The sequence below is a fragment of the Callospermophilus lateralis genome, chromosome 11 (genome assembly GCF_048772815.1).
Source record: "Callospermophilus lateralis isolate mCalLat2 chromosome 11, mCalLat2.hap1, whole genome shotgun sequence".
Classification (NCBI taxonomy): Eukaryota; Metazoa; Chordata; class Mammalia; order Rodentia; family Sciuridae; genus Callospermophilus; species Callospermophilus lateralis.
This window is the reverse complement of record NC_135315.1, coordinates 14,286,804-14,312,937: the sequence shown is the minus strand read 5'-3', so window position 1 is coordinate 14,312,937 and position 26,134 is coordinate 14,286,804. Positions and strand designations below refer to the sequence as shown.

Sequence of the window (26,134 nt, the reverse complement as noted above, 5' to 3'; positions counted from 1 at the left end):
ATATTGTCACGTGACTTCCCCATGGGGTGAGCGGACCGCACTACTTCCTCGGTTGGCGTCGGCGGAGGAACACAAACTAACTGAGCTCACCGGAAGTGCAGTTCTATTGCCCCCGGGAGACGGGCCAGGGCTGCTGGATGACCTGGCCTGCCCAGCCCGGCTCCCTGAGAACACTTTCGCGGGATCTTGCCCGCGGGGAAGGCTTTCTTAGAGCCCGCAAACTGCTGCCTAGTCGCGTGCTGTGAAAGGAAGTGTTCCTGTAATGACCAATCAGCGGCGAGGAGCCGTTTTAACGTCCCTCCCTTCTTCACCCCTCTTTCCCCGCAATGTGGTCCGTTCCCCCTTCTGTTCGCTCCGGGTCTGCGCAGTGTGGCCCTAACGGGACGCCGTCACCCGCGAGCCCGCCTTGGAGTCCGGCGGCGACCCGTCTCCGCGACATGTCTGGCTCAGAGGCTGGTGAGTCTCGGCCTGGATACCTGGTGTGTGGACTTCAGCTGTCCAACTTTCTGGCGGTCCAATACTGGGTCTGGGCTGCCCCTGAAGCTCGTGACCCGTATGGCACATGGTCACAGTCGCGGGTTCTCTGGATAAGGGTCTCAGCCTTACTACCTCTGTGCTTCAAGGCAGTCGGACAGCGACGTGGGATGTGAAAGAGGGGACTTGTGGTGAGGCTGGTAGGACATCCGCATCCCGGCTGCTATACAGCAGTCAGAAAGATCTTCTCGGACTTGTATTTCTCTGGAATGTCCAGCCACTGTCAGTGTGTTCTCCGCTCCTGCATTGTGGGCGCTGAGGCCGAACCTACATTTATATTGGTCTTGAAAGACGTGATATTTTTTAAGATATGTCGATGCCTTTGCCAAAGCAAAATAGCGGGATTTTTTGTTGTTGTTTTGGTGCCCTCTGGAGTTAAGGGTTTGTCTGGCATCGCTTTTGAAAAGCGAATTGATTTGGTTGTCTAGGACGCTTCTTCCTTTTCTCCAGTATAAAACGGTTGTCATGGTTTGGTCAGCTGTGAGAAATGGGCATGAGGAGGGAAATTGGTGTATGGAAGATACACAGACTTATTTGCTTCCAAAACATGCTTCCATTACTTACCGGAGATGCATCTAATGCTAAAGTACTTTCCCTTTAATTTCAGTGAACAAATGTTTTAAGCTTTCTATATTATCTTTAGTCGAGAAATCTTTAACCTTGATAATCCCAACACTGGGGGAGGGCCGGATGTGGTATAGCCCACAAAGAACTTCAACAGTATTTTTAAGATGCTAGTTCTGAATTTAGGGATTTTTTTAATGTATTTCATGTATTTTCCTTAATGTATATCAAATGTAATAAAACCTAACAGATGCATTAGTGTTATCATTATTCCAGTTCTTAACAGCCTAAATTAATCACCACCCTTTTGGGCACCAGAGAGACCCTGACTTGCACAAGATAATTGGGTAAAAACATAACTAATACTATCGGGAATTTTAAACATACTCCATCAATTAGTTTCTAGTAACCTGAGATTGCCATTTGCAAACTTTTAAAAATAACATGATAGTCCCTTTACTTATAACTTTTAAGTAAAAACACCTATTTAAGGCTTTTATAAAATAAAAACTAATAGTAAATAAGTGAAGATTTTGGGTTGCAACAATAAAAATTGAAATTATAAACTCTGGAAATCATCCCAATACATCTTTTCAAAAATCTTAACTAGGAGGGTCTTTGAAATTTTTTAACAAATTTCTTATTTTGTAGAGTTCAATATCTGTTTTGTGGGGGTTGTTGATATTTTGTGCTTGACTTTTCCTAGTGCTAGTAAAGACTTATTTTCTCCTTTTTCCCCAACAGAGTGGGTAACCATTGCCAATAACCTTCTTTTTAAATGTCACATACATCTGAGGATACACACACTTGAAGATTGTGATTCTAATGTTTTTATTGCTCTTTATCAATCCATTTTGGGAGAAAAAGTACCAGGTAAGTTCACTGAAAAAATGGTACTAATTGTGTCTGTATTTTGGGCCAGAAGTTTCTAGTTCTTTTAGTTAAATCCCTTGATATTTATAAAATTTTATTTTCTTTGTCTGCATCCAAATGTAGTATTTTTATGCTAATGAATATTTTAGGGGACCCTCTCATAATAATAGCCTTGATCAAATCAGTTCGAAGGCCAGCCCCATTTAATCTAATTATATTAATGCCTTGTAAAAGTCACACCATTTCTGTAAATAAATCTTCAAAGTTTTAAAAATTGAGCAGAACTTGGAAATTTGTTGGAATCTGCTACTTAACCAGTATTACAAATAAGAATTGATGTTTATTTTGACCCTAATTCACTAAGAAGATAGTAAATTTATATTTTAAGTTGTGATTTGCACATTTCTTTAAGAGATACCACATTTTGCTGTGACCTTGGTTAAATAGCTCAGAATTCTTATCCATAGATTCCTTTACTGCTTTCATTTCTTTGTCAAGTCTCTGCTTATGTTTGCCTTCCTTATCAATTATTCACATCCCCTTGAATGTGGAGGTACTCATTTTAAGAAATGATCCCAGAGTTTCCCTGTTCATCTGCATATTCTTTTACATGGTACTTATGTAGAACATGTTTATATGTTGGGTATAGTATCAAACAAATAATATTAAAAAATAAATATTCAACTAAAAAGATACTACTTTGTAGAATTCAGGCTTTATCATTTTATCTGTACTACCATCTGTCCAGCTAATGCACAGCTTACTTTTGTTGCATTTGGGTTTACTGAAAAGCCTAGTCAAAGACAAATAGATAAAAACTTGGATCCTCATAGATGCAAAATAATATGACTTTTGCTCCACAGACCTCATAGCTATTCCCAAGAGCCAAGAGGATGATGCCCACAATGTACAAGCAGTGATTGATTCATTGGCCTTGGATTATCTGCAGGTTAGCTTGTCTCACATAACAGGTTAGTATATTTAATTAGATAATTATGCATCTTAGTAAAATAACATTAGGTAGAACCTTAGATATTGTTTAATTAACCAAATGAGGGACCTTATAGAACCGACAAACTAAGACTGAACCAAGACAACTGATATACTTAGGGCAATCATACATTAAATCTTTTCAGGAGAATTGAACAATGAGTTTGTGATGGATCTGGATTTGAAATGTACTTCATGTATATTTTTGTTTTGTTATATTAAAGCATACCCATGCTGCATGTTTTTAGTAGCTAAAAGTTAGAAACACCTAAATGCCAATTAATAGAGACTGTTTAGATAAATAATAATAGCTCTGGAGAGTGAACTGCACAATAGGTTTAAAAGATGATTGATAATGCTCTTTGCGCACAAAGTGTTCCATTTTAGAGAAGCAATCTCCAGTGTATATTGTGAGAAAAACACAGTGTAGTTATATTGTATAGAGTATGTTACAGTTTGTTAAAACAGGTGGGGAAAATATATATGCAGATATATCCTGTTGATTGCAGTCAGAAAGACTCTTTTGAAAAATAGATTTAAAAAACTTTAATAAAGATTGCTTCCAACAAGGGGAACTTCAGGGTTACAAGAAAGGGAACCCAGATTTTCACAATATATCTCATATTTTTAAAATTTTGAACCATATTATATATTCAAAAGCTTTTAAAAATATAAGCTGCTTTTTTAAGACTTATTTCTAAAATAAAATGAAGGATACTTTGCTGTGTTCCAAAAACAAGCATATCAAATATATTTATAAATCCTTATGTTTGTCAAAAGTAGTGAATAAGAATTATTCCAGTAAATTATTTCAAGCTAAGGAACAGAGAGAATCTTAGGGACTTGAAGCTATATTTCAGTCCAAAAAGAAGGCTTATACTATTGATGTACTTTTTAACATTGGTTAAAGAAGATAAATGGTAATAAGGGTAGGAAATTGACATTTCTTAACTTAATATTGACAAGAACAAATTTTTGCAGAGATACAGTCATTAGTATTTAAGTTCAGTTCTAGGGGAATAAATGGGATAAATCAGTTTGGAGATAAATTATTTTAGGAAATGATCCCAGAATTTCCCTGTTCCTTTGCTGTTTGAAATTGCTAAATCACCTGAGTATGTTGGACATTTTCTGATATTTGTACTTTTGAAATATACTATAGCAAGATTGTAAACATATATATGTTTATAGAACTTTTTATTGTGAAGTTGCCTCTCACAAACTGCACTCACCCATGAGTTTATTGCAAACTGCTTACCTCCTTCAGTAGATTGCAGAGCAACTTTTGACTCCTTGTGTTGTGTGCAAAGTAGTTTCTCTTCCACCACAAAGCAATGCATTCTGGCCAACAGTCTTTAATTGCTGGGTTGGCAGAGTATGCTCCCCATCCTGGAAACTGAGAAGTCTTGAGTATGCCCATGGGTGTGCATATGTATTTTAAGCCAGAAAAACACAGGGCTTAAAAACAGGATTTCATACTCATTATTTCAAACAGAATAAAGTATTCCAACTCTGGTATAGTTTTGTTTTGTATCATAAGTTAAGAGTGGCCAGCTTTTCTCAGATGTCAAACTTCTACTCTGCCTCTCCCATTCTGGTTTGAATTCTTGAGAATGCTAGGCATGATATCCCAAAGGGATCACCAGAGCATCACAACAGCCAAGTTCCTTCCATACCTGATGTTGACTGGAGTCCATTTTAAGTGACATTAAACATGTCAAGTATCCACGCTTTTGCCAATCCATTTTTATTCAATATTTCAACTTAGCATTTGTTAATATTCTATTAGGGGCCAAGTACTGTGCTAGGAATTGTTTCAAGATTAACTTCTGGATATTATGTGAATGTGGTAGGAGATGAGACTAGAGAGTTGAGGATGTTATTTTGCTTCTTGAAAAAAAAAAAAGAAATATGCCATTGAATTATTAAACATTATATCCAAGCCTATTGTTTTTATTTTTTATTTTTTTTGGATATAATTAAATAGTACAAAATCGATGTTTTTAATATTTATAATTTTATTTCTTCTGAGTTTATAATCCATATATTCTTTCACAATGTTATATCCATTTCAAGATTATGAGACTTTCAAGGCAGGTGTGGTTCTCCATCCCAGTGCTGGGAGGCTGAGGCAGAAGGATAGCAAGATTGAGGACAGAACCTAAAAAAAATCAGAAAGGAGAGGCTGGGATTGTAGCTTAATGGTATAGTGCTTGCCTTGCATGTGTGAAGCACTGGGTTTGATCCTCAGCACCAAATAAAAATAAGTAAAGATATCATGTCCATCTACAACTTAAAAAAAAAAAAATTAACATTTTAAGGGCTGGGGATGTAGCTCAGTGGTAAAGTGCCCTTGGGCTCAATTCCTAGTACCAAAATAAAAACCTAAAACCAATTATGAGGCTCTCAGTTGTTTTTATTAAAATTTTTAATAGCTTTATGTTCTGTGTTCAGGAGAAAATATTGTGAAAGGAGACAAAGAATCTATCAGGAATCTCCTAGAAATATTTGATGGATTGCTGGAATATCTTACAGAACACATCAGTGAAACATCTCATGAGAAAAGTAAGTTTAAGAATAGAGGGGCTGGGCTGAGGCTGTAGCTCAGTGGTAGAGTGCTTTCCTTGAATGTGTAGGGCACTGGATTCATCCTCAGCACCACATAAAAATAAATAAATAAAAATATTGTATCCATGTAAACTAAAAAAAAAAAAAAAAGAATGAAGAGGCTGGGGTCAGAGTTCGGTGGTAGAGTGCATACTTAGTGTGGATGAGGCCTTGGGTTTGAACCCCAGCAAAAGAAATCCCAAGAAGGATTACATACCCTTTTGCCTTTTATCTCTTTGATTATTTTTCTTAGGAAGCAGAATCACCAATACAATATGCTTGATAAATTTAATTGTATATTTCTAATTGTTTCTGTTTCAGGTGATTGGAAACTGTATCATCAAATCCTTTGTTAATTTGGATTGTTACTTATAAATAACTTTAAAGCTAATCTAAAATGGGAACCTAGGGGCTGGGGATGTGGCTCAAGTGGTAGCGCGCTCGCCTGGCATGCGTGCAGCCCGGGTTCGATTCTCAGCACCACTTACAAACAAAGATGTTGTGTCCGCCGAGAACTAAAAAATAAATATTAAAAAAAAAAAAAATGGGAACCTAAATTTCTGCCTGAATTATTTATTGTTCTATTATTGCATAAAATTTCTTATTCCAAAATTTCCTACGTCAGAATCACCATTTTATATTACAAAGTTGGATATTACTAAGGCATTAGCAGAAAGAACTGGGGCATTTCTACCAACACTGTTATTTCATGATGGTCAGCTTTTTTTTCTTCTTCTTCCTTTTTTCTTTGCTTTTTTTGAGACAGATTCTTGCTAAGTTGCCAGGCCGGCTTCTAATTTGTGATCCTCCTGCCTCAGCCTCCTGAGTAGCTGGGATTACAGTCATGCATCACTGCACCTGACTACCAGCCTGAATATACTTTTTTTTTCTTTTTGGTACCAAGGATAGAACCCAGGAGCATTAGGTCACATCCTCAGCTCTTTTTTTTTTTTTCCCCCTCTGAGTTTTGCTTTGAGCATGTGACCCTCCTTCTTCAACCTCCTGAGCTGCTGGGATTATAGGCATGCACCATACCCAGCTGAATATTTTTTTTTTACTCTTTAACCCAGTTCCCCAAATTTAGTACTTAAGGACTGTATTATCTTTAATAAATTAATACTGTTGATCATGAACGGAATAATATATTATCTGTTCTTATATTACAAATTTACCCAAAAAATTATCAGCACAGTAATTAACAAATTCTAATATAAGTTACAATAAAAAATTTGGGTTGCCTCACCTTTTCTAATTTCTGCCATCATGGATAGACCTGTGCTGTGATTCTAATATTTGAAATTAATCTTAAAGTTTTTAGTTAGAAATACTTCCCTAACTTTAATCAATTTCTGCTAAAATGATTTAAAAGCCAGAAGGGAAGATTGAAAGGTATACATTGGAAATTTCTTTTTCTTAAAATTCTAAACTTTTGGGTATAGTTATGTGTTAAATGCTAATCTGGGTACTTTGGAAGGATTCAAAGCTGCATGTCATTGATTTATCTCAAAACAAAAACAAAGACTTAAAAAAAACCAAAAACTTGTACTTAAGTCAGGGAGACAGCCTTAAATACATAACAATAGACACAAAGAAGGAAGTTGGGGGTGAGTATTGAAAGTGATTAACCTGTGGAACTCACCTAATGCAAGGTTACCAATAGGTATTTCGATGCTCTGTATCATTTTGTCTTTTTAGCAGCAAAATTAAGAGACAGAAAACTATCTGTAAGTAAATAAGATTAATTTGAACTGTTATATAAAGTCAGCAACAGTTTTTACAATTCAGTGCTTGATTGTGGGGAGGAGTGGGAAGATAGTGCCTCATTGATGATAGAGCAGTGGGGATGGAGGGATGAAGACAGTGCTCTAACGTGAGTCTAGTGGTAGTGAAAGGCTGAAGGATACTACCTCCCAGAAAGGTTGGTAGTATGTGGTGAGTTGAGCTGTGGGAGTTGCTGAGTTGGGCCTCCCTGGATGACAGTTGAACAGTGTTATCTAAGGTTTCAGTCTCACTTCTGCAGGTCCAAAATATACTTAATTGGCATTATTATCTGGAGCTGATCAGATTCTTCAAAATGACAATTGACAGGGCTGGGGTTGTCTCAGTGGTAGAGCATTTTCCTTGCAAGCGTGAGGCTCTGGGTTTGATCCTTAGCACCATATAAATAAATTTAAAAAATAGGCTATTATGTCCATCTACAACTAAAAAAAAAAATTTTTTTTTTAAATGCCAGTTGACAAAATGGAAAGGAAGTCTTTGCTAGCATTAGTCATGCCAGCAGTGCAGGGCAGCTTCTCTCTGAAACCTGAGCTAGCATTATCATTTACCATTGAAGAATGAGGGATTTGAAGGCAAACCCTCACCGTCTGAGAAACTCTCTAGACTTGTTTTTTCATACGAAGCTTGTTGTAAAGATTAAGTAAGGAGATACGTTTAGCATAGAGCCTAGCTCAGACTATATGCACCATCAGTGTCGACAAATGATATTAAAATGTTGCTTGGTGAATACAGAAATAGAAAATAATGAGGTGGATGTCTGAATAGGAAATGTCTAGAATTATGCATTGGAATATCCAGAGAGGTAAATCTGAATCAGATTTTATCCTCATAACGCCTAAAATCATAGCCCTAGTGAATTAGTGCTGCTGGTGAAAGCGTGTATTCCTTGGGTATTTTAGGTTGGAGAAAAAGGTCAGTGGTCTTAAGAAAAATTTCATCTAAATCATGATATGTTCTGACTCTCGCATGAGGCATGGTTGTCTTGGAATTTGAAGTAGGTTAATAGAATCATATTATTCTTGCCATCTTAATTGATTACCTCAGACATCCCTTACAGATGGAGAAGTATAAAGAATGATAAGTGAACCTACCACATTGCTTAAAAAAGAAAATATCATAATATACACAGTAGGTCTTGATTTGAAAGCAACGAGCTTCTTGTTTCTTTGTTATTTGAGTAACTCATTGCAGGTAATGATTTGATTCTTTCTAATTTCACTGTCATGGGAGCCTAGATTACCATTATAGGTTGGGGGTTGTCTCTCTTTACTTACCTCTTCTGGCCTCTTTTAAAGAAAAAAAAATGGTATTAACTTGGGTTTTTTTGGTATTGTTGTTTTTAATCTGTTTTAAACAGGTGAACAGTATTTTAAAGAATCCCATGAAGGAGAACCTTTGGAAGAGCTAGAAAGCACTAAGGAGTCCAAATCATCATGGAAAAGAGTTTCTTTTGGGAGGTAGCCCACAATGTCTGTGAATTTTACCAAAACAAATTGTGCTTTCTCATCTACTAAGAATTAAAATTGCACACAGTATACCAGAATGGTACCCAAAAAAGCTAATGTGAACATTTTTACTAACTTCTTCTATTTTATACCTTTTTGAGGGAGTTTTATGAACATGAGCTACATGTAATACTAATTCTCCATCTTAATTACCTACTCATTTTTCATTTGTCCCTTGATCATGAAAGGATCATCATTTTTTCCTTGTTCATCCTCCTTTGAGTAAACTTGCAAAGTACAGAGAAATTCTTTTATATGTGTGTGTTTGTGTGTGTGTATTTTTTTAACAGCAAGAAAAAAGATGAAATTTGTCATGTAAAACTAAATAGTGCTGTTAACATTTTGTTATATTTTAGTCCTTTATACTTTTTCTTTTTTTTTTTTTTTTGGATGAAGTCATACTGTCTGCAGGCATTATCTTTATTTAACACATCCAATCTTTTCCCTATCTATAATATTTTTTTTTCTAGTTTTTAGTATCAAACCCAGGACAATAGTGTATGCTAGACCAGCATACCACTACTAAGCTACATACACCCTCTGCCCTGCAGTAAGTTTTAATTTTATTTTACTTATATTTATTTAGCATGAACCCTTGAGACCAGGGCTTCATGCATGCTGAGCAAGTGTTTTACCACTGAGCTACATCACTAGCCTTTTCTTTTTCTTTTTCTTATTTTGGCATAGGTTCTTGCTAAGTTGCCTAGGATAGTCCTGAACTTGTTATCTTCCTGCTTCAGGCTCTTGAATACCTGGAATGATAATGACTATGTATCATCATTCATGTAGTTATAACATAATTTACTACCCCGATCTTATAATGTGGAGGTTTGTGATGGTGATGATGATGATGATGATGATGATGATGATGATGACGACGACGACGACAACGACGACAAAATTCTTAAAAAGCGAGCCAGGCAAGAAGATTATAAATTTGAGGCCAGCCTGGGCAACTTTGCAAGACCCTATCTCAGAATAAAAAGGGCTGGTGATATAGTTTAGGGGTAGAGTGACCCTGGGAGGGGAGCCTTTTTTTTATTCTCCCTTTCTCTCATGTCTTTAGGCTAAATTGAGGGTAAAAGAGTATGAATGTTTTAAGGCTATTAATAAAAGTTGCCAAGTTTTTCAAGGAGGACATGACTAATTTACATCCACCAGCAGCATGAAAGAGCAGGTACTTCATGAGCCATTTTCATTGACCAATATCAGTTTTAAAATTTATGCTACTTTCATAGACAAAATATATTGTTGTTACAGATTTGATTGTACTCCTTGCTAACTAAAACTTGAACATAATATTGTGATTTTCTTTTAAATATCTAAATTTTGATTTTTTTATGGAGTATGTCATGGTTTGAAAACCACAGGCAATACCTTTTTTTGGAGGGGATGGGTACCACGGATTGAACTTAGGGGCACTGAACCACTGAGCCACATTCCTAGCCCTATTTTGTATTTTATTTAGAGACAGGATCTCACTGAGCTGCTTAGTACCTTGATTTTGCTGAGGTTGGTTTTGAACTCAATGATTCTCCTGCCTCAACCTCCCCAGACACTGGGATCTTAGGCGTGTACCACCACACCTGGCTGGCAAATACCTTTTTTTTTGGTGAAGTACATTGTGAAAAATGTCTCAAAGGAGACCCATCGTAAGGTGAAATTCTTGACTTTATTTATCATTATATTTTAAAAAATAAAACAATTGCAAAAGTGAGACAATTCAAAGATATTTAGTGCAAAATTAATGCCCTACCAGACTCCCCTCCACTCCTGCACCCTTAGATTCACCAGTGTTAGCTGTTCTCTGTATGTATTCTGTCCATTTCATCCTTGACACTTTATACACAGTTTTTTTCATTATATATCTGTCAACACAAAACAAGCGGCAAGGATTGATAAGTATTAAGAGGAATATCACGCACTATCATTTGTTTTGTACATCTCAGGCTGCAGGCATGCTAGGCAAGTGCCTTACTGCTGAGTTACTTCCCCGACTCTGGTTTTTTTCAATTTTTTTGCACCTAGCAAATGAGCAATCTGAATACCTGCAGGCTGGGTGTTGGATGCAGGAAGGGTCCTCTATGGTCAGGCTGGGCCCTGAGTGAGTGAGAATTTCTTTCTAGGAGCTCCTCCTCACCTGAGGCTTTGGGACCCTCTTGGGATGAAGATGAAGCAGAATCCACTGGTGAAATAATTAGACTCGGAGACACAGCACACACCTTTTCTCTAAGAAGTAATGGTGAGTAGTTAATATCAGTTATTATTCAGTATGTTTATTATAACAATACGAAGAGTATGCTCTTTAATATTAGAAGAGAGTCCTAATTGAACCTCAGCATTGAAATTCCAGAATAGCACCATTATGCACTAAATATGAATAGTAGTCTGAAATCATAGGCAAGTAGGAGTCACAAGCACAGAGGCACATAAGATCAAGGCAAATCTATGGGTGCAAGGTTGTCATGTACTTTGTGGGACCTGATATCCTGAGAAGAGAATTGTGGATGTATCTTTACAGTCTAGTCAAAATTCTGGAGTACCTCTTAATTATAGTTTCCCAAATTGGACATTTTTCATCATTTCAACTAATAAGTTCATACTCCCAATAGCAAATTTCCTCCCAGGCTTTAGGCCATATTTCCAGTAATCTCTCATTCCCAGTTTCAGGCCCTGTGACCATCCTATCCACCTTGCATGCCATGTTCATCTTTGCCATATATTGTTCATTCACTATGGTGCTCTTTCTTCCTATTCCTGACAAACTCACTCTCCATAGCCCAGCCTCCCCTACCTGCCTCAGGCTGACAACTCTGCTCTCTCTCTTCCTTTCTATAACACCATTCCCACATTGCTTGGTAACTTATAGCTTGTTGTGTAAACTGTGAATTCCTGGGAAAGTGGCCACATCATAGTCATTCAGCAAATATTTATTTGGTGCTTTTCCTATACCACGCAGTGGTGAGAGAGTTGGGAACAAAACAGGCACAAATCCCTGCCTTCATGGAACTTACATTCTACCTGTGAAAACTGCTGATAAATAAAAATATACAGTAAGATTATTCTTGTTCATCATAATTTTTTAAAACTTAGGAAAATACCCATCCCAAATAAGTATTTTTTTGAATAGAAAGACAAGAATGCTACCCCATAATTAGTACTTTAAATTGGGAATCAGTTGGTCTGCTTTCTCATCCAGACTCTGCTACTGGCTGTGTGACTTTGGACAAGGTTCTTATCTTTTCTGAGCCCCATTTCTTCAAATTTGAAATAAGAGAATTGGACTAAACCAACAATAAAGTCCCTGTAAGCACTAATACTCTAATTCCAAGGAATGGATGCTGCACTCCTAAGAAATTATGTTCAAAAACCCAAGTCTGAACATCATAGTAGACCAAAGACATGAGTTTGTCATTGAGAGAGGCAAAGTAAAGGACTTTTAGCACCATTATGCACTAAATATGAATAATTGTCTGAAATCACAGGCAAAGTGTAAAGTATAGTTATTTTAAGAACGTTACTTGAAGGAAGTCAGATAGATTCACAGTGGAGGGGATGGTGATTTTAGAAATGGGTCCTCTGATATTAAGTGCCATGTAAACTAAGTACAACAGTAAAAGATGATTTACTATTCAAGCATCTCTAATCCAGAACTCTGAAAGACTGCAAAATGTTAAACTCTGAGCCACTGACATGATATCACCAGTGGAAAATTCTACACATGACCTCATATAACAGATCATAGTCAAAATTCAGGAAACACTAGAAATAGTGTATAAAATTACCTTGGGCTGTGTATATGAAACATATATGAGTTGGGGCCCATCCCAAAGATCTTACTCTGTCTGCGCAAATATTCCAAAACCCAAAACACTTCTGATCCCAAGCATTTTGGATAAAGGATACTCAATCTATACTTGTTTTCAAATTGTAGAGAGTGGAATTTGATTTAACGTTTTTAAGGCAAAGGAGAAAAGGTCGAGAAGGAAGCTAGCAAAGGTATTTGGGATTGATTTGATTAAAGGGCTTTATGGCAGCTTCCTTTTATCATCAGAGTAAGATGTCAGACAACTGTCACATTCACAGGCATCTAATTTAGATTTTAATTTCTGAACTGTAACTCTTTGATTATGGTACTAGCCACAAACCCTAATTCATTTAACATCTTTATGCCTAGAAATTCCCATATAACAATCAGCATTTCTATAACTCTAGCACCTATTTTTCTGAAGCAGAGTAATGAAACATTAAGTAAAACCTTGTTTTCAAGTCGTAAAAGTGATTCTGGACTATAGAGCTGCCTTTTAATATGTTATTAAAAATAATTGGTATCTTTCAACATTCCTCTTGGCATTTAGTATAATATTTAGCAAACATTTTGATAGGATTACCTTTATTTTCTTTCCTAGGTGCTCAAAGTCCTGTCCACAAGCAGTCTAAAAAAATGTCACCCTCACCAGTTGTAAAACTACATGAAGATGTGTTAAACCCTCCCTCATCTAGTTTTCTGTTCAAGGATAGGACATCCTTTGTTGAAGATAGTGAGTCGTAATGTGTTGTTCGTTCTTTAATCTATTCCTGGGTTGACACAGTCATTGCCCAGGACATTTTCTAATGGTCTTTTTACTTAGTTGCACTATATAAGAATCTTTTTGGTTTTACATGATCTTATTTGTAATTGTTTTTTCTTAATTTTGAGCTCGAATTTCTGCTTAATATGGTCTTTGTCCACATATTTTTTCTTTTAAGGCAAAGGTGCTTTTTTATTTTTAGTATCTTTATTTTTATTTATTTCTTTAATGTGGTGCTGAAGATCGAACCCAGGGCCTCAGGCATGCGAGGCAAGCGCACTCTACCTCTGAGCTACAACCCCAGCCCCACCACATATTTTTTCTTCCACTGTTTTATTATCTAAGTCATCTTCTCTCAAAATATTTGGATTTTTTTGTTTTTCTTTTAAGGATAATACAGTCTGATACATTTGTATATGTATATATACATACAGTTGTTGGTCTTCAACTTATAACTGAATAACAAAATATAGTACTTGAAAAATATTCCTATTTATTACAGAATTTTTATATGGTAGTATTACATAAAATCATTGTTAATGGCCAGCTGGTTTTCTAACATGTGAATGAACCATAAGTTTACATAGCCATTCTTTAAACATTGGTTGCTTCCAGTTTTTCATTATTTTTATTTCTTTGGGGATTGAACCCAGGAGCACTTTACCACTGAGCTATATCCCCACCCTTTATTTATTTATTTATTTTTTTAAGAGAGAGTGGGACAGAGAGAGAGAGAGAGAGAGCGAATTTTTCAATATTTGTTTTCTAGTTTTCGGCGGACACAACATCTTTGTTTGTATGTGGTGCTGAGGATCAAACCCGAGCCGCACGCATGCCAGGCAAGCACATTACTGCTTGAGCCACTTCCCAGCCCACCCTTTATTTTTTGAAACAGGGTCTCACTAAGTTGCTGAGGCTGGCCTCAAACTTGTGAACCTCTTGCCTAAACCTCCCAAGTCACTGGAATTACATGTGTGTATCACTTTGCCCAGCTCATTATTTTTAAATAACTTTCAGGGTCCATTTTTATACTATATAATATTAAGGTTACATTCATTCTGATTTAATTAGATTTCTACTTGTTGGCTAAGGATGTATCACTGCTTTAATTATGTTTTGTATTTTTTATTTTTAATCAAGTTAAAAAGATGAGTGTGTGTGAATGTATTTATATAGGTGTAGGTGTATGTAAAATGATTTATGTCTTAGAATTTCATCGTAGATCCACTTTAATTTGTCCTACTAGTGGAAACCCCTTCTGTGAGTATGGTTCCAAGCGCTAGAAAGCTAGGGGAGCCCATCCGAGCAGCTATTCCTTTACATCCACCCTACCACCCTTCAGAACCTCGAGCACCCTGCCCTATAGGAAAAGAATACCTGCGTGCAAGTCACTTCTCCCCTGCTGGGAATTCATCTGGAGAGCACACAGCATTTTCTGTAAGTGGAAAAATTTGCTTGCATTTGGTTAGAAAGCCCATATTTTTAAAAATTCATTTACTTATTGTACTGGGTATCAAACCAAGGGCCTTTCTTTTGCTAGGCAAGTGCTCTTCTACCACTGAGCTCCAACACCAGAAGCCTATCTATTTAGAGGTCTCTTGTTAGAATAAGTCAAGTATATTGCACTGACCAAAGCATTGTACTTCTTAAAATTTACTTCTACATACCCCTGCATGTTCTTGTTATAGGAAGGTTGGGATAAAATAAGTGTATAAAAAGGGAAATAAGAACCAACATATATGGAATGTTTGTTTGTTTTTTCCCAGGCACAGTTTTGGGTACTTTACAGGTGTTGGATAATTTATTCTTCCAAACAGTTCTGGAGAAATCACTATATTTTCTATGGAAACTGATGTAGAGAGGTCCATATCTTGTCTTGAGTTTACACAACAATTATTAGAGGCAGGATTTAAACTCAAGCATTCTGACTTCAGAACACATGTTGTATATCCCCAATTAAATACTTCAAAATGTTTGAAATATTGGAAAATGTGAAAAAGCAAATTGTCACTGGGCACAGTGGTGCATGCCTATAACCCCAGCTCTGCAGGAAGCTAAGCTTGGCAAGTTTGAAGCCAGCCTGTGTGATTTAGTGAGACTCTATCTCAAAATAAAAAGGCCTGAAATGTTCTCAATGGTAGAGCAACCCTAGGTTCAATCCCTACTACTGCTTTAAAGGGAGGGGAAATCTATTCATCCATATTTCCATTGTCAGCATGAACCCCTGTTATTATCTTGGCCTGTTGGCTTTTATTTTTTTCTTAGGGAAGGGATGGAGAAACCCGGTCCCTTTAAAAAAAAAAAAAAAAAAAAAAAATTATTCTGCCCATATCTTCCTAGAAAGAACAGGCAAATATGTGCCAGGGTAGATTTATAAACAATGATTCAAACAGTACAGAAAAGGTACAAAGATGAAATAAACATCATTAGCATTAGGTAACCATCATTTTAAACATTCTCTGTGTCTGTTCAGATAGGAGGGTGGATACATTAAAGAGAGAGAGAAAGAAAGGGGTCATAAGATAATGGTTACCTTTGGGGAAGTCTTGCTGAGATGGTATAATGCTGTTATTGGTAATTCTGTTTCTTCACTTGGGTGGCAGTGAATGGGAGTATTCATTTTGAAATAATTCACTAAGCTGGACATTTAAATTTCATTTTAAAAGTTTTTAAAATTTGATTAATTATTGCTATTTACTAAACTGTACTAAATTTAATAGAAGAAAAGGATTCTGAAGTGAAATTGAGGATATCATTTATCACAAGAAATTTTCTAAGATTCCCTCTAGGAGATGGGTGTGTGGTTCAGTGGTAGAGGATGTATGCTTAGTGTGCTCAAGGGCCCTGGGTTCAATCTGTAGCACCAAACATACAAGCAAAAAAGATTCTCTCTAAGGTTAAGAAAATATTATTGAAAGTGTTGGGTCTATATTTATATTTTGGGAAGTTTCAGGTTTGTTTAAAAGTGTTTCAATTTTAGACAGTTCTAGTTGATTGATTCTTCAATAGAAGAGATAAAAATTTGTGATTTGATCATTTGTAATTGTCTAGTTGTAGGCATTATCCCTGAAATTTCATGTTTGAGAACGCCTCACCTGGCTTTATATTAGAATGGCATTCTAAGCCACACTTTTTCTCTGAGTAGAAATGATAGACATGCTCCAGTCCTTTAACATTGAGTATCAATATGGTATTTTGACAAATGCATTTAAAAATAAAGGAAATTGAAGAATCTAGCTTTGGTGCCACAGGTTTAATGCATCCCACCATCAAAAGGATTTTGCCTGTCGTCTTTGTAGCTTTTTCAAATTAACTTTGTTCTGTGTTAATAGGAACCAGATGAGAGAGTTATCTTAACTTCCAAGTTGCCTGACGATAGTGAACAGGAAGCCTATCCAACTGGGGTCTCCAGCCCCAGAACAAGGAAGATTCCCAAAGGAAAAAGGTAACACTACTCCAGGCTTACATGTTTATAGTCTATTTGCAAATGGATTTGAAAAGTGAAGGAGTACACTCTACAAATTTAGCTGTGGAAACCGGTATGAAATATGTATTAAAGTATATATTACATGGTTATTTTGAACTAAATAAAGTATACGTGGCTACTTAAATGTCACATGGTCACTTTTGTTACAGAAGTGAAAACAGAGCTGCAGTCTCATCATGGGATTCACCTTCCCCGCAGAGGTCAAGAAAGAGGTTAACAGAACAAGAACTACATGCAGTGTCAGAGAAACTCTCTCAACGGCTCTGTGAGCTAGATTGGGCAAGTTTTGTTTTTTAATGTATAATTACTATGGTTAGTGAGCATTTCAGTGTCTCCCAGTTGAAGTTGAAAGCTAAGCTTAGGTATTGGAAAATCAGTTGAGTCTTAGTTACTGTGAAAATGTTCTAGAAGTCAAACAGGTAAGACATGAATAATGATCTCTTAACCTTTCTTGATATAACCAAGCATGACACAGATTTGTCCAAATTATATTTACTTCTGATGAAAACTAAATCATTTACTATACAAGTAACTAAATCATTTACTATACAAGTTAATGTTAAACCATTTATCTTTAGTTTCCCTTTGTTATTAAAGATGGATCTGATATAAAATTGGATGGATCACTGATTGCCACAAAATGCAGTGAGACAACATTGAATTAATTAAATCCCTACTTGACTTACTGTTAAGCTTACTAAAACTGAGTAGCTGGTAGCATCAGTATCCAGCCTTTAAAAGCTAAAGATGCATAAGCATCTGAAAACTTATTATTAGTAACTATCAGAGGAAACTTTAAAAGTCTGCTGTCTATTTCTACTAATTTACATTCTGTTGAAATCAAAGATGTTGAAAAGAATTTTCTCAATAGATGTTAAAAAGTGCTCTGGGTGATCGAATTAAAGAAAAGACTGTCTATGAAGAAGATATTATAAACAAAGAGATGGAGAATGGAAATGAGGAGACACTTTCTCAACATAGTGACAGCATCATGGAATATGAGCCAAAGAAGCTAAGGCCAGGTACAAACCCAGAGGGACCTAGAATGGTGGTGTCCATGTGAACCTACTTAGGTCGTTCTGTGTGTTTTTAATGACTTTCTCATTTGAAAAATTTCAGAAATATGCAAAAAGATAAAAAAAAAATAGCACTTTTTTTTTTTTTTGGTACTAGGGATTGAACCCAGGGACACTGTATCATTGAGCTACATGCCAAACCTTCTTTTTTATTTTGAGACATGGTCTCACTAAGTTGCCAAGGCTGAACTTGAACTTGCATTCCTCCTGCCTTAGCTTGGGGATTGCAGGGGTGTGCCACTAGGCTGGGTTTATGACTACTTTCATACTTTGACTGTTTATTTATATATTACTTATCTAAACATACTATTGTTTTATGTTCTTTTAAAATTTCACATAGGGGTGGAAATACAGCTCAGTGTAGAGCTCTTGCCTAGCATGCCTGAGGCCCTGGGTTTGATCCTCATCACTCCCCGCAAAAAACAAAAATTAAAAAAATTCACATAGATACTATATATATCATTCTTCAGTCTGCTTTTTTTGTGTGTTAATATTTTTTTGGAAATCTATTTTGATACTTAAAGGTCCAGCTAATTCATTTTAGCTGCGGTATGACCAAATTCACAGATGTATCCCATTGGTATGAGCATATATGTCACTACTTATTCATATATGTCACTACTTATTCATTAGGGAAGAATCTGGACTGCTTAGACAGTACTTAACCATGTTAACTTTTGCTTATAAGTATTCTACTTTGTAAGTATTTATAAGCTATGTGTATATATTTTCATCTCCTCCTTAGGATCTAGAATGCAGACACATGGCTCAGATAATTTATCTTTTCTCTATCTAGATTCTCTCCCCATTGCCAGCCAAGGAACTTTATGCATATAAATTCATATTGAATTCACTCCAAAATTTAATATATAACTAAATGCTTGAGATGGTTCACATTTGTATTCATTTGTCTGTTTACTTGGTATGACTAAGTATACAAATATGAATTAGTTATAATACATTTAGCACACTTCTCCTTCTCTTTGGATTTGGTGAGAACCAACTAATTGGTTTCCAGCTTAACATTCTGGCTGTCAGGAACTAATGGTAAATGGCCTTTCTGTGTTGCAGGATTTCCCAAGCACAAAAAGCCACCTTACAGATCCCATTCGCTTTCTCCATCTCCAGTTAACAAACATAAACAGTTCCAGATAGAGAGAAGGCGGCAGCGTAAGCCAAAAGAAACAGATATCCGCCATTTCCAAGCAAAGGTACTTCTCCATTCTTTGACTGTTGTTGGGTAGGAGACAATGCCATTTATCCTTGCTATCATGGATTAAATTAGCATGCTGTTGATTAAAGGTTTAAAATGCACTTAATGGGGCTGGGGATGTGGCTCAAGCGGTAGCATGCTCGCCTGGCATGCGTGCAGCCCGGGTTCAATCCTCAGCACCACATACAAAGATGTTGTGTCCGTGGAGAACTAAAATAAACATTTGAAAAAAAAAAATGGGCTAGGGATGTGGCTCAAGCGATAGCGCGCTTGCCTGGCATACGTTTGGCCCGGGTTCGATCCTCAGCACCACATACAAACAAAGATGTTGTGTCCGCCGAGAACTAAAAAATAGATATTAAAAAAAAAAAGCAGAAGAAATTTAAAATGATAATAAATAAATAAATAAAATGCACTTAATATGTTTTGAGTTGAGTGGATGATAGAGAATTATGTGATATGGTTTATGTCCCTCTTAAGGAGCATATATCATGAAATTCTGAAGAATGTTAGCTCATTGTTCCAGTGGATTAAGGAAGAGATCAGTATGAGTTGGTATTTTCAGAGAGAACTTAAGATATAAGGGGAATTTGAGGTGGATTACACATGATAGATCATTTGAATGACATGATGGGCCATTGAGTATCCATTGGAGGAGATGGTTGGCCTCCAACAAGGAGACTGGTATGATGATGATTGCTGAGGAGGACTTTCTGCTGTGGTAAAGGGATTTCGAAATGTTGCATAAATGTAGGACACTTAGTTGTTTGCTATAGTAGATTTCATAATCTCTCCACCCCCTTTTCTGTTTTTGGCAGTACTAGTGATTAAACCCAGGACCTCACATAAATGAGGCAAATGCTGTACTGCTGAGCCCTTTTTAATTTTATTTTGAGACAGGTCTCACTCAGTTGCCCAGTCCTCCTGGTCTCAACCTCCTGAGTAGCTGGAATTACAGGCATATACCACAACAACCAGCTTAAATTACTTTTCTTTTTGTGGTACTGGGGACTGAACCCAGTGGCCCTCTACCCCTGAACCACATTCCCAGCCCTTTTTATTTTTTGTTTTGAGAGAGTGGCTCAATAAGTTACCTAGACTGGTCTTGAACTTGGGTTCCTTCTACCTCAGCCTCCTGAGTAGCTGCGTATACAGGCATTTGCCTCAGTGCCCAGCTCTAGTATTTATAATAGTGAAAACTAAAATTAATTCAAATGTCTTACAGTAGTTATAATCAGTATGTAATTCATCATGTAACTTCCATTTAGGGGAGAATCAAAATAATTATTTCATTTTATGTCCCAATTACATATCTTTTAAAACAACGTGTATAGAGCCTGAAAGGAACTGTTTATAAAAAGGTGAGAAAGAATGAGCTTCATATTTTGGGCTTGAAAGGTTCCTAGATGAATTTTTCCCCTACATATATATGTGGGTTTTTTTGTTTTGTTTTGTTTTGTTTGTTTTTGTGGTGCTGGGGATTGAACTCAGGGCTTTGTGCTTGCGAGGCAAGCACTCTACCAACTGAGCTACAGCCCCAGCACTCACATGTATGTTTTTTAACAACTATAATATTATATAACCTTTCCCCATTTAGGCATTAACTGAAGCATTTGAAAGGGAGCTAAGAAGAAATAAAATTCAAGACAATATTGGATCTCAAAGGATAAATGAGGAGGAGGAGGAGGAAACAGTGGGTAAAAGTCTCCACTATAATAAATGCATTTGGTCAGATCAGTGGGAAGTACAGAGTTTTTTTATTTTTTTCAGGGCCTTAACAATAGCTATTTAGGAAAAGACAGGATTTCATTTCATAATTTCATAATGTAGGATTTTTTCCCTTACTCATTGTCAGGTTGCTAAGATACAGCAAGACATGATACCAGAGAAAGCTAGTGTTTTCCCTTCTGCCTAAAATTATATCAATTTTTACCAGTTTCTACTTTCCAGTTCACCAGGGGGTTAAAAAATTGCATAAGCTGACCAAGTTAACGGGGAATAAGAGAAGATAGAAGCCAAGTTGCTTTATTGAGTATGAGAAACCCAAAGCATGTTTAATGCTTTTCAAAAGGTTGACTATAGAAACTAAATAAAAGCATGGAGAAATGCTTTTATTAAATGTTACTGAACAAAATGGGTTATGAAGTACAATGTGGTCACAACTAAACCTAATGCATAGTTGCTTGGGAATTTTTTTAATCTATGTGGGAAAAATTCTGAAAGAAACCAGCATATCAAAGCATTAATACTAGTTGTATTTAGAGTGTGGGACAAGGTGACTGAAAACTTGAAAAATTCCAAGGGACACCAATGGCCAAAAGATGTCTTTACCTTAGAATAAATGAACATTAGCTAGATTTTTAGAGATTTAGAAGAAAGGTGATTTGTCGAGAGATTGGTTAGCTATTTTGTCAGTATATTTAAGATGATGTATGAAAGAGTCTTACTTCTCTTACTTCCATTCTGTTCCATATCTGCTTTGAAGAGAAAAATATACAGAGAAGTCATTCATACAAGAACTCCCAAACATAGTCAGCCCTGGAAGATTTACTCCAGAAAATCCACAACTCAGAGTTCAAGAGGTGGCTTCCAAAGGCCAAATAAAGCAGCTCCAAGTAAGAACCACAGAATTGTACTTTATGAAAAACTGGCCAACTTTGAAAGTATGCACTGCATTCCAAGGATAGCTTTGCAAACTAACATCCACCAGTTAGCAACAGAAAGTTCCTTTTTTATCACTGCCATATGGCTGGTTTTCTGTAAAGAGAGCTAAAAACTCCAAAGAATTGCCTTAGGAAAGCCTATATATTTGCACCAAGAGAAAGCTGGGGCTACCACTTACAGCTCCAGCTTGAGCCTCACTCTGGTTGCCTTTTTTTGTTTTTGTTTCTGGGAAGTTGGTAGAATGCAAGGGATGCTCGAAGGCAAACAGATGGCCTGTCCAGCCTCTGTATACTGATAGTTGGGTCATGTAAAATGCCAGATTTTCAACTATTCCCCAAAGATGGCTGGCCTTCCAGCTACATGCCATTAAACAGAGTTTTTCTTCTAAGCGCATGCCTACCAGGAGGGCTGACAAATCTTTTAACACATAGGAAGCATCCACCTACAGGTGCCGAGGCAGCCGAGCAGTTAGTATGCACTTTCAGGCCTAGCATATCATCAGTAAGAATGTTGAGCTTTTCTTCATCCCTAACAGGTAGCTGGCTTACTCTGATCAAAGAAGGAATGCAAAAGTGATGAGTACATTTAGAATGGCTTTTTTCAGGATCATCACCACATCAATTAGATAAGATTTGGCATACCAGGAATATGGGGTAAGAGTTCTTATTGGCAAGTTTCCCAAATTAAGAGCATCTTATTTGTCCTTACAGTGAAAGTAAATGAACACAGTCTCTTGCCCCTTATGCTGGAGCAGTTTCCATTTCTCTATGTTTCTGGCCCAACACTAAGCAAAATGTGGAAACAACAAATTGCACATGTTGAACAGCTCAATAAAGAGGCACACAGGGACAGTCGATCAAAGAAGAAACTCCAGGATGAAGTAAGTTACCAACAGTTTGAAGTGTAGGAATATAAACCCGAAAGGGGAAGATCTTGTACTTGAACGTCATTGTTAACTTGCCTTGTTATTTCCCTTAAAGATAGAAGAAGCCCTGAGAAGGCATGAAATCCTCACTTCCCTTGTCAAGAAAGAATATGAACATAACAAGAGACTGGTACGTCAAGAACAAGTTGGGCATTCTAATTTTGAACTTAGAAACTAAGTTATACTTATTTCCTTTTATCTGTATAGCTGAGCAGTACAGATTCTTCTAACACTGCCTGCAGAAGCAACGAGGGCTTTATCCAAAATTGATTAGGGGCAAATGCTATAGAAATGCTAAACCCCCCCCCCCCCCCCCCCAGTGCTCGGAATTGAACCCAGGGGCACTCTACCACTGAATGGGTGAAAACAATATCTGAATATTTGAGTTGGAGGCTTTGGATATAGGACCTCATTTCATCCTCATTGCTTTGATATTGTCCTAATTAAATATTCTTGACAACTCAAGCTTAAAAGTCCAGAGCGCCATTTTCTTGTTCTTGTTAAGTAGGCATTGGCTGTGACTTAGTGATCTCTGGTAGAGTGGGGAGATGAGACTCTCAAATTTGGGAGATGCTCAGGTCCTGGCTGCTGTCTGCACTGTCGGGGCTTGCCAGTGCTGCTCTTCAGATCAAGGTGATGAAGCTGCAAAGGATGAGGGTTTCTGGGAACTGATGGTCTTTCACACTGGGCAGGATGCAGGGCCACTGTCCCTGCATGGCTGCCTTTCTGCTCAAAGACATCATAAGGGACTGTCATGGAGATGTGATGCTTGTATATGCCTTCCTCTTATCCTTACATCCTCTTCTCCTTTCCTAGCAAGACTTCAAGGACTGCATTTATAGACAGAGGTTGACCCAATCAAAAATAAAAGAAAATCGTCAGCAAATTATTCGTGCCCGAAAATATTATGATGATTATAGAGTTCAGTTGCGTGCAAAAATGATGAGAATGAGAACCCGGGAAGAAATGGTAAGTGTGTTCTTTCTGCCCAGTCCTGTTAAGAAGGTAAATTATGTCTTACATTTTAGGGACTACTTTCTTTGTCATAAGTCTTGCCTCAGTTTAAATCTGAAATCTGAGCCAAGTGGCACACGCCTATAATTCCAGTGACTCAGGAGGCAGAGGGAGGAAGATCACAAGTTCAAAGCCACCTTCAGCAACTTTAGCAAGACCCTGTCTCAAAATGAAAAATAAAAAGGGCTGGGGATATAGCTCAGTGGTGAAATGTCCCTGGTTCAATCCTAGTACCAAAAGAAAAAAAAAAAAAAAAAAAAAAAGAATAAGTAGCGTATCAAACCTGCTGAATAGATTTCTTTTCCATGGCTCCCCAAATGCCAACCAGCTCATATAAGTGTTGCACAGAAGTATAGCATGTTTTGCTCTGGAGTTCCTGCCTTATACACATGGCTGCTTGAGAATTCGTTTCTGGAAGCAAGCAGTAAAGGATCTCTGTGATAAGTAAGAAATGCTGAACATTATTAATCAAATACACATCAAAACTACAATATATCAATGACATGCACAAGAATGGGAATACAAAAGACAAAAGTCAGTAAGGATGAGAAGCTGGAACTCCCATGCAGGGATAATGAGGTTGTAAAGTGGTGTGACTGCTTGGGAAAACAACTTAGCAGTTCCTCAAGAAGACCATAAAGAGTTAAATGTTACCCAGTAATTTTATCCTTAGATATGGATGTACACACATATTCATAGCAGCATTATTTCTAATGTCAAAAGGGGGAAACAACTAGTATGGATGAACAAAATAATAATTAAATGTAAATATAATTAAAATATAAACTCATGTAGAATATTTAACAATAAAAAGGAATGAAGTACTGATATATACTGTAATGTAGATAAAACTTGAAAACATTATGCTAAGTGAAAGAAGTGTCCAGAACAGGCAAATCCATATATAGAAAGTAGATTAATGGTGCTAGCTAAAAGGAGGGGGGGATATAGGGAGTGACTGCCAACAGACATGAGGTTTCTTTTTGGAGCAAAAATGTTCTGAAACTAGTGGTAAAGATGGCACATTATTATTCAAAGCTGCCGAAGTATACATTTTTAAGAAGGTTGGTTTATGATATGTGAATAATATACTAATAAAGCCTCCCGTTTAAAAAAAATTGTAAAAAAACACTATTGGTATTTACCTCTAGTTGAGCAAAACGATCATGAAGTTCAGCTTAAATTTATCTTTGTCATTAAATGGCAGATATTTAAGAAGCTGTTTGAGGAAGGTTTACAAATTCAGAAACAAAGATTACAAGACCTGAGAAACTATGCCAAAGAAAAAAGAGATGAAGAAAAGAGACAGCATCAGAATGAACTGGACTCGATGGAGAACTACTATAAGGACCAGGTGGGCTCATTAGAATGTGTTGGATCTTGACCACCTGTGTCAAAAGCTGGCTTAGTATACAGACAATAAACCTCTGTTTGTTAACTCAGAACTTTGCAGACTGTATAGATTACAATGACTCTATTTCCAAGACAAATTTAAGATAAAATAAGCTAGTGCTTGGCTGTAGTATATTGTATTGCTTTTTTCATTTCTAAGAAAAGATTTTAAGCTGTGAACATTAGTGTAAGAATTTTTACATTTGGACTGAAAACATTAAATAAGATTTCTTTTTCTTCCCTATAAACAGTTTTCATTGCTGGCAGAAGCCATATCACAGGAACGTCAGGAACTCAAAGCCCGAGAGAAATTCCAGGCTCAGGTAATAATTAACAGGATAGAAATTTTCTAGAAAATAGAAAATGGTATTGTACCTTATAGGGAATGGAGAGAATACTAATAAGATAATCCATTTACCATCCAAGATATTTGTCCTGTGAGTTTAACTTCACTCATTCAGGTCTCTATAAGAGCTGCTGCTAAATTATAAATTTATTGGAGGAGCTTGATGAGCTGGAAGGTAGAGCAAAGACTAAAAATAGACAAGGGCTGGATAAATAAATGTTTGGAGTAAAAGGATGACATGAATCCTCTTTTAGACATTACATAAGGTGAAGAGGGAGCTGAGATCTAAGATGGAGAAGGAAATTCAGCAACTACAGAACATGATAACGCAGAACGACGATGATGCTTTCTTCCGGGAACTGGAAGCTGAGCGCTTCAGAGCTCGGCTGCAGCTGGCTTCTCTTCAGTATGGTCGGAATCCCTTCTCATGAGGCCAGATTTCATAGGTGAGGTTTCTGGAGGCCTTTACCAGGACAGAGCTAGAACTGAGCCAGTAAACAGTCTGAAACAGAAGAATTTTTTTAAATGCCTTATCTGTGTATTCATTCCAGTACTCATAATTTTTTTCAAATAAAAATGTTTTCTTAAAGCTTA

The 26,134-nt window shown here is 36.8% G+C and overlaps 1 protein-coding gene across 1 annotated transcript; it reads left to right on the top strand.

The window, feature by feature from the left end:
- Positions 1-68: 68 nt before the first annotated feature.
- On the top strand, positions 69-26,134 carry Cep95 (centrosomal protein 95). Its single transcript, XM_076869279.2, has 20 exons — positions 69-456; positions 1,843-1,971; positions 2,835-2,942; positions 5,416-5,526; positions 8,705-8,804; positions 10,979-11,094; positions 13,262-13,393; positions 14,670-14,860; positions 16,756-16,868; positions 17,060-17,189; positions 17,782-17,932; positions 19,058-19,197; positions 20,797-20,892; positions 21,685-21,814; positions 22,574-22,743; positions 22,844-22,918; positions 23,605-23,757; positions 25,010-25,156; positions 25,446-25,517; positions 25,795-26,134. Exons 1-20 carry the CDS (start codon positions 327-329, stop codon positions 25,969-25,971), a joined length of 2,571 nt encoding a protein of 856 aa, XP_076725394.2. The 5' UTR covers positions 69-326; the 3' UTR covers positions 25,972-26,134.